At 40.9% G+C, this 14,880-nt stretch overlaps 1 protein-coding gene across 2 annotated transcripts in view; it reads left to right on the top strand.

The window, feature by feature from the left end:
- The window catches only part of LOC130167450 (MAM domain-containing glycosylphosphatidylinositol anchor protein 1), a 184,345-nt gene that overhangs the window by 158,441 nt on the left and 11,024 nt on the right, over window positions 1-14,880 (top strand). For both annotated transcript variants that reach the window (XM_056373664.1, XM_056373673.1), the window contains exon 16: window positions 4,184-4,314. In XM_056373664.1, coding sequence (XP_056229639.1) covers window positions 4,184-4,314 — 131 coding nt within the window. The remainder of the gene's footprint in view (window positions 1-4,183; window positions 4,315-14,880) is intronic.

The following is a 14,880-nucleotide window of genomic DNA, read 5'->3' on the forward strand; positions in this document are numbered from 1 at the left end:
GGAGACATAGAAGTGAGGGAAAAAGAAAAAAAAAAGATGGAGCAGAGAGTTGCAGGAGAGTCCATCAACCTGGTAATGTTCAGAGCTATTGAGAGGATGCAAGAGCCGGGGCTTTCTGCTGAAGTACTGTTTTAGTCAAACTTCACTAGTGTTAATGTCCTCGACTGTATAGTGTTTAAGTGCTGTAAAGTGTTAAAATGGTTGTATATGTTGAAAGCATTTAAGCACTTTGACACAATGCAATTTTTAGAAACACTGCTGAGATATTACCCTTCTCTGACCCACACTGCTTGTGAGCTGTTTTGTAATCCTGATATAAAACAGGGAAAAGTGTCTTTTTAGGATTTTGCAGACTAAGGAAAGAAAGCATAACGCTCTTTGACTAGTTTGGATTTTGGGCTTGTAATAGGCCAGCGCTGCTATTAAAGACCTCCCTGATTTTGTTCACCTTAATGTGTTTCTCTTTGGGCTAGCTGGCAGCAACAATAAACAACATTTAATTAGCTAGTTAGTTAGGCACTGGGTAGTATTTTAGACTGGCTCAGGTTTGCAGAGTGCCACTGGCAAGCTTACTTGGAATCATTGTTTTTTTTTCTCTTCAGAGTGATGGAAGAGTTTGAGGTTATTTAAATGTTGCACTCCTTGTGTGTTGTTTTGGATAACACTTTTATTAAAAGTAAGACTTTAAATAAGGTCTCTTTATAAATGTTTGCAAGTCTGTGTGGCAGAAGTAGTGGCTTTGTTATAAGCATCTGACATATTACATTATGCTATTTTAAACCAAATAGCAAGTGTTAGTGTTCTTTCCTTTTTAATGATTTACACTTTTTATTTCACTGTGTACCTCCAGTGTTTTAGATTTAGATTCTCATTTTGAAGAAAAGATTATGATCAGCTTGTTTCCTAGCAAGGCTTGATTAAGAAATTATTTATCTCCAGCTAAATTTGTTCTTCTTCTCATCCTCCAGAAATGGTTGTATACTCAGAACGTTGAATAACATGCTTTGGCTTATTGTTTGGTTGCAGAAGCAACACAGTTTAGCACAGCTTTGACTCCGAGGCTAACCATCAGCACAGACACACATAGGACATGAACCCTATTTAGACAGAGATGAGGGACAAGCGGAGGGGGAGAACCAATTATCAAAAGAGAAACAGTCTAATTCATTTAAGTTCAAATATAGCTCTGTGTGTGTGTGTGTGTGTGTGTGTGTGTGTGTGTGTGTGTGTGTGTGTGTGTGTGTGTGTGTGTGAGTGTGTGTGTGTGTCAGTGTCACTGTCTCTGTGTGTGGCTGTGTACCTCTGCTGTCTCCCCCACTCATGATTCTGCAGACAAGTAGCCCTGATAGAGCTGTGCCTTCTCCTCTGCCTCTCTGACACTCTTACCAACACACTCTGCTTTACCTCAGTCCAATCAATAGACTGCTTATCAGAGTCCTCTTTCCTCTCCCCTTTGTCGGGTGTGTGTGTGTGTGTGGGTGGGTGCTGATGTGGAGGTTGCAACAGAGAGAGGAGGAGGAGAGAGAGAATGGGTGGTGAGTGAGAAATGAGACAATGAGGGTCAGATATGTGGAGGTAGAATGAGAGAGTGGGCTGAGCAGGTGAAAGTTGGCAACACCAGAATTAGCTGGTGTTTCTTTCCATTATATAACAGTGCCACCCATGTCCTTTCAAATTTAATATGTTGAATAGTTTCATGTGACTCTCTTATGTGGCTTTTACAGTTATAATACCTGTACATCATTTTTTTACAATGAACACCCTGCTGTTTCTGCGTGGAACATGATCCAAACTGTAGGTAACAATGCAAAATAGCCCTGCTGTGGAAGCAATAGCTTGACGTTTTGGGTAAATGTGCTTATTTGCTTTCTTGCTGAGAATTAGATGAGAAGGTCAGTACCACTCTCAAATGCGGTGCTGAATTTTCTTGGTGTTTCAACAATTGCGATTCCATATTCAGATAGGCAACAGGCAGAAAGACCTGAAGAAATTTGTGATTAATCCAGCATTAGGTTTTTACTGCTTACTTGCCTACCAATTCAAATAAATATATGATAGTAAATATGTTTTCTTTACTTGCTTGTGTTTTATCTATTTGCATGTGTTTTCTTAAGCTGCATCATGTTGACCTCTCAGGACCACCACAGACATGACTGCCTCCAGTCCTTATGCTAAGCTAACTGGCTGTTGGCTTCAGCTTCATATTGAACAGACATCAATCTTCTTATCTAACACCCAGCAAGAAAGATTCCTTTAAGATTTCATACGCACCGCAATTAAGATTAGCTAGAAATCCATCAATTTTGACAGATCTGACAACTTCAAGTCTCAGCACATCTATGAATTGATACGTTTAGCTTCTGTCATGTTTGATTAAACCAATGATTCACATATATGACAAACTGGGAATGTAAGAAATTGTATTTGAGAATTCCTAGATTGCCCCAGGCTAATTGAACGTTGTGTTTATCATTAGAGTTCAGAGTGATGACTGGATTGACAGTTTGCTTTCCATTGCTTCTCTCTATGACTCACAAACATGCAAATGAAAAACAACCCACCTAACTTCTCCTGTTTTCCCCCACATCCACTACATTTGTCTTGGTCACACTTCTCATTTGACAGAGTAGGAAGTTAATTACTGCCAGGCTGCTGCTTCAAGGTTTGACTAACATTACCTCAATCAAAGATACACATGCACGAAGCAGAATCATAAACATTTGTGCCCATGCACAAGCATAAATCTACAGGCAAACTCATACTGCAGCCAGACACACACACACACACACACACACACACACACACACACATACATACAGTATATGTAGTATTCGTATGACACAGAGATACCGTGACCCCTGCCTGCGTATTTGTTTAAGAGACTGGTGGTTGGTTAATGTTCCAATTAGGAGCTGGCTGGGGATCATTAGGAAGATGAATGATTCTCTCACAACTTAGAGACCCGAGAGAGAGACACAGAGACTATTTGGATCACATCACCATGGCCCAAATGGTGTCATTCTCCAGCTTGTTTTTCAGTGTCCCGGACAACTGATTTTTATGTTTCCACAGTAGCTAAAATTTAAACCAAACATTATGTGGAAGTGAGCGAACCCTGTGTGTTAGAGAAAAAAAAATCAGTTAATTATCAAAGGTCAGTTCATTAGAAAAATCTTTCCTCTCTAGCTACCTTCCACTGTTATTTCTGCGTGACTGTCTCCCCTCCTTCTTCCTCGCTGCTGTCCTTTTGTTCCATAGCTGTGTCATATCACTGCTCATCCAAGGGGCTTCACACATTTAATCCACACCCAAATGTCACCCACATACAGCATCTGACCTTAGAGCTTCACCCTCGTATGCACGGTATATACTGCATTTGTTTCTACTTCCTATATAAATGAGGTGAGCCCATGACACAGCCATGTTTTTGCCTTTAGAAATGAAGGTAATTTGAAGTATGTGGTGCTCACACAATGATCCAGCAGTGTGCCCTCTCTCTTAGAGTTTGATCCCACGGATCTTTAGACAAAATCCTCTCTATATAGTAACTTAATATTGACAATTAGGCAGCAGCTAGATACTTGGTGATGCTGGGTGACTTGATGCCAGTGACTGTCAGAGCGGAGCGTGCTACTTGTAAATTCCCGCTGGTCTTTAAAACATGTTGCGGTTTCACTGGGATAAAGGTGATGGTTACAATCAATTATCTTCGGTCTCCTTTGCGACTGTAAACAATTAATTACAACGTCTGAACATACAGTGGAGCTATCATTAGGTGGTCACATATCTTACTGTGGTTAGTAAACGGGTAGATACACATTATGATTTTTTCACTAATTGCAGTAAGGACTGGGGCATCTAAATTGATTAGACACAATCAGATCACAGTCTATTTATTGTTCACTGTGTGTCAGTGTGTGTGTGTGTGTGTGTGTGTTTGTGAGTAAATAGCTTGTCCACTTTCAATATGTGCTCCTTCCTGACTGTCGGTGGAGATAATCATGAGTCGGTTATGATGTTTAAAACGTTTCGCCTTTAGATTTCAGTAATGATAAGCTCTGCTCCCATCTTGCCATAGCTCATTGACAGTTTCTAATAATCTGTGTGTGTGTATGTGTATGTGTGTGTGTGTGTGTGCGCCGGTGTGTGCCTGTGGGAATGTATGTGTTCATACTTTTCACAGGCACTCTCAATGTGCTTCTGAGAGTGAGAAGCATTGCCTCTGTGGACTCGGTGATATGGACGAAGTCCGGTCATCAAGGCCCGGACTGGAAGAAAGCGTTCTTCGACATCAGCCCCAGTGGACCCTTCCAGGTAAGAGATTGGTGATTTCTTTTCATCCCGACACAGTCAATTACAAAAGCAGTGAAGAATGTGCTCAACTTAAACACTTAAACCAGCAGTATAATCTTTAAGGAGAATGGTTGTCTTGTTAGAAAAACAAATGAACAACAGTTAAGTGGATACAACTGAAGAGCTTGTGTTTCCTAGAGAAAGTAGTAAAGCCCCCCCCCCCCAGTCCTGCAGCCTTACTCTAAGCAGCTGAGATGTGTTGCATGCAGTGGCATAACTGTTAGGAGTAGTTGTAGAGTGCTCTGTACTGTTTTGCTTGATGTTGAAGAACTCAGCCTCTGAATTGCCTCCAGTGCTCACTTTGCTTCTTGAGGGTTAATTTCCACCATGTGCTGACACCACTGTCAGGTCTGCTTTGGCTTGCTCTAAGAAGACGAACACAGAAGGAAAAAATCAACCCAAAGAATTATATGCTTTTATGTTCACTGTGTTCCTTTTATCCTCTACTGCTGCCATTTCCTCTCTACTGTGTCTTTCCCCAAGAGGAAGGCCTCCGCTGCAGCCTAGATAGAACAGGGGGCATTTTTATACTCTGGTGGCTGTTAGGAAACAAGGGAATTCCACAAAGAATTGGGATCGAAACTCTGCTTGGAATCTAATGAATTTTTTAGAGGAAATTCACTACAGTGGCTTTTTAAACTCTCTGAAGAACCAGAGAACATCAGTGAATTTAGATTTGAGCTCCCAGAATTAAGGCCACCTCATATACAGTGATGTCAGAGTTAACGCATACACAGAGTTCCTTTTCTCTTCCGTGGTTGGAGACAAAGTTTTTAGCAACAGTGAGTCGGCAAGAGTACAGGAAGAACTCGAGCTCTCTGTTGGTGAGCATCTGCCCTGTTAGTGTCCCTGCCAGCACCTGGGCCACCGCAGCTAACCACAGTCTGAAAATGTAAACAGCGAGAGAGTTTGACCCCTGGAATCAATATATTATCACATAATTATTTTCCGAGCAACACAAATTTGTGCAAAAAGTAGTACTAATGGATTCAATGAAAACTATGATAAATATAACCCAAAGCTTTTATATGAGAAACTTGGGTGCATTTTTCTTGAATTAAATAAATATTGGTCCAGCATTTTTAGCACTGAGGGGAGTTATTGATAAATGAGGAGCCTCTGAGTGAACATTCAGCTCATTTTCTGCTGAATGTCAGCACCAAGCCTATCCACACCGTAACCAGAGGATTACTCGCTTGATCAAGAATTTGCTGACCTCAGGGTGGAGAACAAGCTTTCACACACATCCAAACAGCATACATATGTATCTACGCACTCTCATGACCTCTGGATAAAAATAGATAAAGAACATGTGTATTTTTGTGATGCACCGAGTAGATACACCAGATTGGTATCAACGCCAGTACCAAATTTTTTTTACATAGATTGGGAAGTGGTCAGATATCACTAATCTACACTGTTTCTCAGTCAGATTTCAAAACCTTCCACGACAAGATAATTAGAAAGAATGTTGTATGCATGTATGTATGTACGTACATTTGTAGCTCAGAAATGATGTGTTGTTACTGCATCATATGAACATCACAGAATGCAACAGTCTCAATCGTTTTTACGCAAAGAGGTATACAGGTTCAAAAATGAAAAACCAAACCAAACAGATTGGTCTCTGTATCGACCAATACTTTATGAGTTTATTGGCAGAATGAGGATCAGCAGAGAAAGAGTAGGTTCAGTGCATATAGGAAGTTGTTAAGGAGTGTGGGCTTGTTTACTTTGGTTGGTTGAACTAAATGTTTTTTTTGAATATAGTCCAAATACACACATCAGAATCAAGGTTATTGCCAAGTAGGTTTTCACATATGAGGGATTTGCTTTGGTGTTTTGGTGCATGTTGGAACCCAGTGTTCTGTAAAAAAAAAAAAAAAAAAAATGTATATGATTGATCAACTTTTTGCTTTTGCACTTTTATTTTTAAGGACATAGACTTTTCCATCAGGAGTGCGTCTGTGCATTTGAGCATATGTAAACATTGCAAAATGAAAGTACATCACTGACTCCATTAAATATTGGGTTTCTTTCATTGAGGGCAAAGGAGAGGGACCAGAACCTCTCTGTGCTGTGTGCAGCGAAGTGCTGCCTCATGAAAGCATGAAGTCATCAAAAATGATGTGTCGTGTGGCGTAGTGGTTTAAGCAGGCGCCCCATGTGTAGAGGCTACAGTCCTCGCTGCAGTTGGCCCCGGTTCAAGTCCCGCATCGGACGGCCTTTGCTGCATGTCATTCCCCCTCTCTCTGCCTCCCCATTTTCTGTCTCTCTCTACTATCCTGTCCAATAAAGGCACAAAAGCCCCCCCCAAAAAAAAAAAATGATACACCTCTAATTCAAGATAAGTCTGCGTATTTATTTTATTGGGTTTTTAGCCCTAGTTGCACTTTTGTTGCACTTTGTTTCCTTCATTTCATGTTTTTAACAGTGCATGAAAGCATTATGTAATACTGCACTATTTTTTGTGAGATAAATTGGTTCAGAAATGTGGGTTGTGACTTAATGATTCAGGAAAATGAAGCTAAGCCATTTGAGAACCACTGAACTAGAGGATACTTGAGGCTTACACCTAGGCCAGTTCCCAGCCTGCCATATGTGATTTGCTTTTATGTGGACATTTACCTACCAATGTCTCTTCTGTTGAAACTAACTTTGAATCGATGTGAACTATTTCTCATATCTAAAACTCTGACCAAGCTCAAGTTAAGCTCAAGGGGTATAGCCTTTCCTAGTTTGAGCTGTACAATCATTTCCCATTGCCTACATTCCCCTGAAGTTTAAAGTTTAAGTTTACCGAACACATTCTGTCAATAGTGGAAGAAATATTCTGGGAGACATAACAGTCCTCTGTTATGTTCCTGTGTTTGAGCACTGTCTGTTGACACATCATTGAGGTCCCATCAGCTCTTTGGTGGCTTCGCTTGCAGTTAGCTCTTCCCTGCTGGGATGTGGCCGAGTAAACTAGATGACTCAGTCTTCCTTTTTGACTGGACATGATGCTTCCTCTCTCACTCTTTTCCCCAGCCTTTCTCGATCTCTGCGTGTCTATTTGTGAGTGCATGTGCATGTGTGTCAGTAAGTTTACAACCGAGCAGAGGGAGAGGGCAGAAAAAGATGACGGTTTTGTTTTGCATGCGTCAAACCTCCTTTGTGTGTTTTTCAGTCTTTTTTGATTTTTTTTTTTCTTCCCTTTGCGCATCTTCTCTCTGGCACAGTGGTTGGACAGACGGACCAGTTGGGTCGATTCTTGCCCTGGTCCATTTCACACCCTCATGTCTCAAGGCTAATGACTACTGCCTCTAAAATCAACAGACTCAGGAAAGAGAGTCTTCAACCATCCCAGTGTTCATACACTCACCTACACACACATTACTTCTACATGTATCTATCTGTCTGTGTTATCTTCACACACAAACCAAATCACATACATAAACACTGTGTTAGATACAGACACATGCACACATAAAGACAAACTCTTTTTTTAAAAACACACACACACACATACCAGTCTCCTATCCCCTGCAGCAATTAGCTATGACAGGTCAATTAACAGGGTTATTTATGAGCAGGGGATGCCTGCTAGTTGTGTTGTAATGATTCCAGATACTCTGTACGTGCATAGGGGAAATTGAATCCATGATGAATGTGGGCTGAAGGCCTTAGCTGCGAGCTGCATTTGCTCTTCATTAACTATTCCTCTGCAACACGTTGTTTCTTTCAGCATTAAAGGGAAAATTAAGTCCGAAACAGTGGGCATACAATATGATTTAAGGGCACCTCTGTGATCTTAGCAGTAAAGACTTTATTGTATTTGCAAAATTTGAAGCTCATGCACAAATGCATACAATATACAATATAGGACCCATTTGTTCTTCTACATGTGCGGCTAATTGGGTGTGATCTCTTAGCCAGTCACACTTTCTGGCCAGCCTTCATTAGTTCAGTACACCTTGTTGCAGAGGAAGCTAACAGGTCCATCATGTCATGTGTCATCTTGACATCAAAACTCATAAATCTTTTTCCGTTCTCAGACAAACACAATAAGATCAAGTCCAGGTCACAAGTTTATACTGTTTTCAGTTGTTGAAGCAAAGTCAGAATTAATCAGACTTTGATGTGTTTGCCATAAAATAAGAGAACTACCTTTATACAAAGTTGCATCCAATCCACCAAAATATTTTTTTTCTCATGTTCTGCCTTATTAGACACCATAGTGATGTTTAAAGAGGGGTTCATGCCAAAAAACATTAAACTCTTCAATTACTGAAATACTGTAATATAACAACAATCTCATTCTGAGGGGATTTAAATCAAGACACACAACAGGATTTAATCATGTAGAATTTATCCTGTAAAAATATCACTTAAGTTTACAGCAAGCGTGTTTAAAAACAAAACTGCATTTAACTCCAATACAGCCTGAAGTGTTTCACTTTATATTTGTATGTGTTAGACAGTATGTGAGGAATGGTGGGGATGGGAAATGGGGGACTGTATTATGATTGAGGTTCAGGGTCAGTGAAAAGGTAAAATGCATGTTTGGGGCCAGATTGAAGGAATGCGCAGTAGATAAAGAATCAAGGGTCTGAAGGTAGAAACAGAAACAGGGCCTGGCCACTCAAAACAGCACAGAGACATACTGTATGTTCACATAAGTGACACATGAAAACAAATGCAGAGACACCACTCACACACAACGAACATACAATATACAGTATATGCACATTGTGACAGGAGAGGCAGCCAGAAGATAGAGCCTCTGTCTTTCCACACGTTGTCTGTGCTGTGTTAAAGCAGCCAGCTTAATTGGTCCAGACACCATAACCTGCACAATAAAAATTAAAGAGTCACGAAGAAGACAACAGTCAGAACTGTGTATATGTGTATGTGAGCGAAACAGGGGGTGTTTTAGAGACGGATAAACTGGACGTGTAAGTAAGAGAGAATGAGATGCGAATGTGTCAGCAATACAGCATGTAATGCAACTTTACTGTATTCATCCTCCCATTTGTATCTTAACTCAGGCGAAGGCAGGTGAGGTTGGGTGGATGAACAAGAAAGGGTGCGTGCAAGAGAGGAGTTGTTTCCTTGGCAACTGATGATTGTCTCATATATGACGCATATATGACCTGCGTAGTCTTTCTCATGTCTGCATGTCTGTTTGTCCAGTTTGCATTGTCCTCCATCCAATACGGCCGTCCTTCACTCGATTTGTTCATGCAAACGTTTGTCCAGTCCATCATGTCGAACGCATCAAGTACTATAGGAGTGAGGATCAATCGTGTGCAGGTTATCACAAGTTCTGTCTCTGAGTGAACGTGTGATAATTAGTGAAATCAGCTACTGTAGTCCGGTTGGAGGGACAACCTGTACCATCCTGTAATGACGGCACACAGCTGAAAACCACATAGTTTATAACCTTTACAATAACTTAATAACTAATAACTTGAAGATATTTCAGTTCTTCAGTTTGCGCTCTTTAAAACACACACACACACACTCACTTACCCACCACACAAGCCACTAGGTAACAAATAGGGTTGTTAAATAATGGAGAGAGCATGCAGCCTTGATCCCAGCACCAGCCAGAGGAGCTGGGCTGATAAACATACTTTGTTACTCTCGCTCACCTCCTCTCTCACATTTCCTCTCTTCTTACTACTTTCTGTTATGTATCGCGCTCCCCAGTGGCCTGATGAAATGAAATACCAATGGTGAACACCATTTCTCTCTCTACTCTATACCTGTCTGTCTCTCTCGAGTTTTCTCTCTCGGCCTGTTCTTCCTACTTTCTTTCTGCTATCGCCGTCTCTCCCACCATCACCCTCTGCTGCTCTTGTTACTCCAGCTGCCCCGTCTTTCCCTGGTCTCTTCTGTCTCTCATTTTCTCGCTCTATCTCTCTAAGTCTCTAGGGAGTGCCGGTTTCCTTGCAATCAATAATAGTGATTGAGCTGCCTGTTGTTGACGATTACCTGACACAACTGCTGTTGTTGTGTTTTTCTATTTAACCTTTTTTTTTTCGGAAAGAAGTTGGAATTGTAAAGAATGGCTCTGTTACGTTTATTTTGCCGACTGCTACAGCTCCAGTAGCCATCTATGGCTACGTTCACACTAATACGATCTAAAATGATCAAAAACCCCCCAGAAAGATCTCAGTCCAGACGAGCGTTTTAGTTTGAAAACTCCAGCGTTACGTTTTAGTCTGTTCAGGCAGAAACAAAGACTTTTGGAAACGATGACTATACGTTTTAGCTCCTCAGAAGTAATCTCTGCGATGTAAAGAGGAAACAAAGTGTTTACTCTGAATTTGGTTGCTTAGTTGCAGAAAATACTACAAATGAGGAACAGCAATGAAGGAAGAAAAGAGATTTCTTAGCATTATAAAATGCAGAATTTGACTGCACAACAGCAGGTCACTTGTAACACTTGTAACTCTTTAACCATGCTGCATTCACAACTTTGTCTGGAAAATGGTAACATGATAGGAGTGTGATGATTCCGGAAAGGATACGTCGTGACTGAGAAGACAGGAAGAGAGGAGGGAGGAGATCATTGTGTTTTGGCTGCTGTAAAGAAAAGGGTTGGGTTGCTGTTTTACAGTATAGTGTATGATGCAAAGACTCGCCACCTTTGGCAACTAAACAGTAACCAAACGGTGTCGATGCTATGCACAGTCCAAACAGTATCCAGTGTGCATGGTTCATCGCATGAATTCTGAGACAGTGGAGTCAGGCTGTTGACAAGCATTTAGGATTAGTCACAAGTGGTTTGTTTAAATTGTTTTGTCACAGTGAATTATTTATGCCTCGTTGAAACAGAAGAGGTGTGTGTATTATTGGTCTGATGAGCTCACGTTCATTGCGAGCTCACCCATTCATTTGAGACCGCTATCGCAGGTTAATCACTGGTCGCCATCTCCCACAGGGACTCCAGTCTGCAGCTGCATTGTGACACACATTTAAAGCATATATGATGTAGAATTACATTACAATAACATTAAGTTTAATGCATACTCCTAAGATTTAGTATTGCACATCCTTTGACTTGAGGTATTTGCAATACACAAAGAGGAATGGCCAAAATTAATCTAGTTTGTACAGTAAACATTCTGCATAACCCACATAACCCTGATTGACTTGACAGAGCTCCTCCAGAGCCACAGAAGACATTATTCAACAGTTTTCACAGCTTGAATAGTTCTCTATTTAACTATACGTAAAACTGGTAGAGTGCCCCTTTAAGTTTCATTTTCAGCCTCTCTACATGCTCGATGTGTCCCTGTCTTACTGTCAGTCTCTCTTGATCTTTTTCAGAGAAGTTTGGATGTTGGGTTCATTTTGAATGGCAGTAATATCAACATTAATTTCCCACTTCAATGACCCTTTGTACCAAAGCTGGTTAATGTGCAAACCCAGTTTAATTAAGGTCCAGGTAATGTTGTGTATAGAGCGGATGCTCTGTCTATGGCTGTTGCTTTGCTGTTTTATACTGATTCCATTTCTCTGCAGTTGAAGAAAACCATTAACCTAAACTCCCAAGAAAAATAAACAGCTATAGTCTTGCCGTGTCCATTATCTATTGTTTCAAATTTCCCCTTTGAACAGCACTCATATGATTTTCGAATCAGCTGAATTCCCGGGGGATCGGTTTTTGGATTAGATGTTATTTCGTTCCACGGACTGCAGGAGTGAGTGCATATTGACACTTGTTTGATTTGTGCTTCATGTTGAGAGCATGTCCACAGAGAACACAAACTTTCTAGTCCTGTGCACAGCTCGCTGACTGCATACACTGAAGGTCTTTGAGGTACTGCCACTCGGCTCAGCATTTCCCCTCTCTTTGTGCTCCGTCCAACAAAAGTAATGATGTCTTTGAGAACAGCTATCCTTCCTGCCTTTCTAAAACAGGAGCTGTAGCCCAGCCAGTGGCTTGCATTAATACAAGGCTGTTATTGTAAACAGGGGTAGAGCCAACCGATAAGGAAGCATTAGAATTTAAATTGTTTACTGCCTGCTGGCTATGATTATTAACATCTGTGTATATTCCAGTCGTAAATTCATAAAATGTGAACACCCTCTTTATGAGCTTTTCTGCTCTTGATTTGGATTCATTGCATCTTCAGGGAAACAGAAATCATTTTTTTGAGTTTTCCATTCACATTCCTAAAAGTCTCTCCACTATTACATTGTCAATCAGTATCTGTGGTAATTTCTATTGTTGTTATGAACCACCATCTGTCTTCTTTTTCAAGCAAGCCAATCACGTTCATGTCTAAAATCTCTAATTATCAGAGTGATTATTGGCCTTGATACTGGTTGTTCATTGAGATCATGAAATCAATGGAGTTGCCAAAAAAAAGGAAAAAAAAACAAAAAAAGAGGTAACATGTTGTAGTAGATTATTTGTGTCCCCTCTCTCTCCTCTGTGGATTACCCAGAGGCCATCTGTGTTCCTCGCAGTGTTTGGTACCTGGGGGGCTTGTTGGAAACCAGGCCAACCCACATTTGCCTGCCTCACACTGCAGTAAGTCTCTTCTGCACTGGTATTTCAAAGCTCTCTCTCTCTCTCCCTCTCTCTCTCTCTCTCTCTCTCTCTCTCTCTCTCTCTGTCTTTGTCTCTCTCTCTCTTACGCTCTCTCGCGGCTGTGTCCCCTCTGGTATGTGGACAGCACATCAATGGGAACATTAAAAGGTTACAAGGCTTGACAAAACGACACATTCACAACTCCAACCTGACACTTTACTGTACACCCTTTGATCCTACAGTCTCACACACACACACACACACACACACACACACACACACACACACAAGCTGTCTATCTCACTTTGGTTTCCTCACACACACGCTCTCGTATGACAGGAACTGGGAATTGAGAGAATTTTACACGTGATTTTGAAGAAGAGACTTTGAAGTCTACCTTTCCAAAACAGTGTGATGGTTTTTAAGTATTTGGTAAATGTCAAAGTTAAATATCAGACACATTAGATATAATATGAGCTTTTAGTAGCCCATGACCCTATTTTTACTTCCCACAATCCTGTGACCCCACCACTTACAGACCTGTCCCTGTTGCCGTGAGAGTTTTAGAAAAGCGTTCGTTGGTAATCTACTTTTAAGTGCGCAGATCGTTTATGATTTATATAATCCCAATAATTAAATATTGCATCCTATATACTTAATTTTTTTTCATTAAAAATATATCTGACAAATATGAATGATGGAAATCTTGTCTGAAAATGTTCAATGACTGTATATCAAGCAACCTTGCCACTCCCAAGGTTGAGAGACTCTTGAGATAAACTTGTGTATACGCTTCAGCACAGTGCCCAGCAGTGATGTTTAAGTGTGAGGCACTGTCGGCACAGGCAGGTCACACTTCAGCTCGATCTGTCAGCAGTGAACATTAAGTGAAAGGGCACAGGCCTGTTTCCCTGAGCCTTTTCCAGAAAAATAAACACATGAAATCTTTTTTTTTTTTTTTTGCCATCCTCTGCTGCAGAGCAGGATATTGCATTGCTTTGTGCCGTGCAGTTCTGTTTGATAGTCTTAGAGAATATGATTGCGTTGTTATGTAACTTAAAGGAGATGGCTGTTTGTGCTGTTGTTCTGTGTACTGTGTCAAGGCCAGTGTTTCTCTGGGCTTCCCTCTCCCAATTATTTTTCTCATCATCTCTAATTATACAACAATCTGGTGTCTCGTGCTCGCAGGTGTACAGGGGCAAGCGTGCAAAAAACTCCAGTGTCAGTGCAGGTGTGTTTGTATGCATGTGTGTTTGTTGTTGGCTGTAGGGATCGTATTGTGTGCTGGGCTGGTTCTATTAAAGAATATAATTTAAGGAAGAAAGCCCATAAATGAAAGAAAATGGTAACCACAGGCATACAGTGAATAAACAGCATTGTATGTTTTAGATAAGAATGTCCTTTTGACCAATTACCCTCTACCGTCCCTGAATTTCATTCACATCTTCCCTCTGCCTAAAAAAATCTAATAACCCTTTTAAAAAGACGAGGGAAAAAACCCATCCAGCCTGTGCTGCTGCTGCACTTATCTTCCTACTCCCTCCACACCGTCCAGTCAGCTTCAAGGTTCTCTTAATTATTTTATTTATTCCTTCAAAGAAGATTTCTCCTTCGGGGACTAAGTTAGAAAGCAAGTGGGAAAGAGGTGGTACTGCTCTTATGTTTCCCTCCCCTTTCTGAATGTAGCTGAATTGGAGGGAAGGAGAGAGTGAAACACGGAGAGAGAAACAGAAAGAAAAATGGTTCGGGCGGGCTCTATATGCGCAAGTTAGCGTGTGCTGACATGCTGGGCAGTACCGGGATCAGCTGACTTAAGCTTAACTGAATCACGGTAAGAAATGTTGAGCGATTCTCAAGCAGGAGCACAGTAACTGAGACAGAGGTGAGGGAGATTTACAGAATTATCATTTTCCACTAAGTTTCTTTATTCACCTTGAACTTGAACTTTTCATGATTACACTGCTGAGGTGAAATGGAGAAATTACTTCACATGCACA

This window comes from Seriola aureovittata, chromosome 1 (genome assembly GCF_021018895.1).
Source record: "Seriola aureovittata isolate HTS-2021-v1 ecotype China chromosome 1, ASM2101889v1, whole genome shotgun sequence".
In the NCBI taxonomy this organism is placed as follows: Eukaryota; Metazoa; Chordata; class Actinopteri; order Carangiformes; family Carangidae; genus Seriola; species Seriola aureovittata.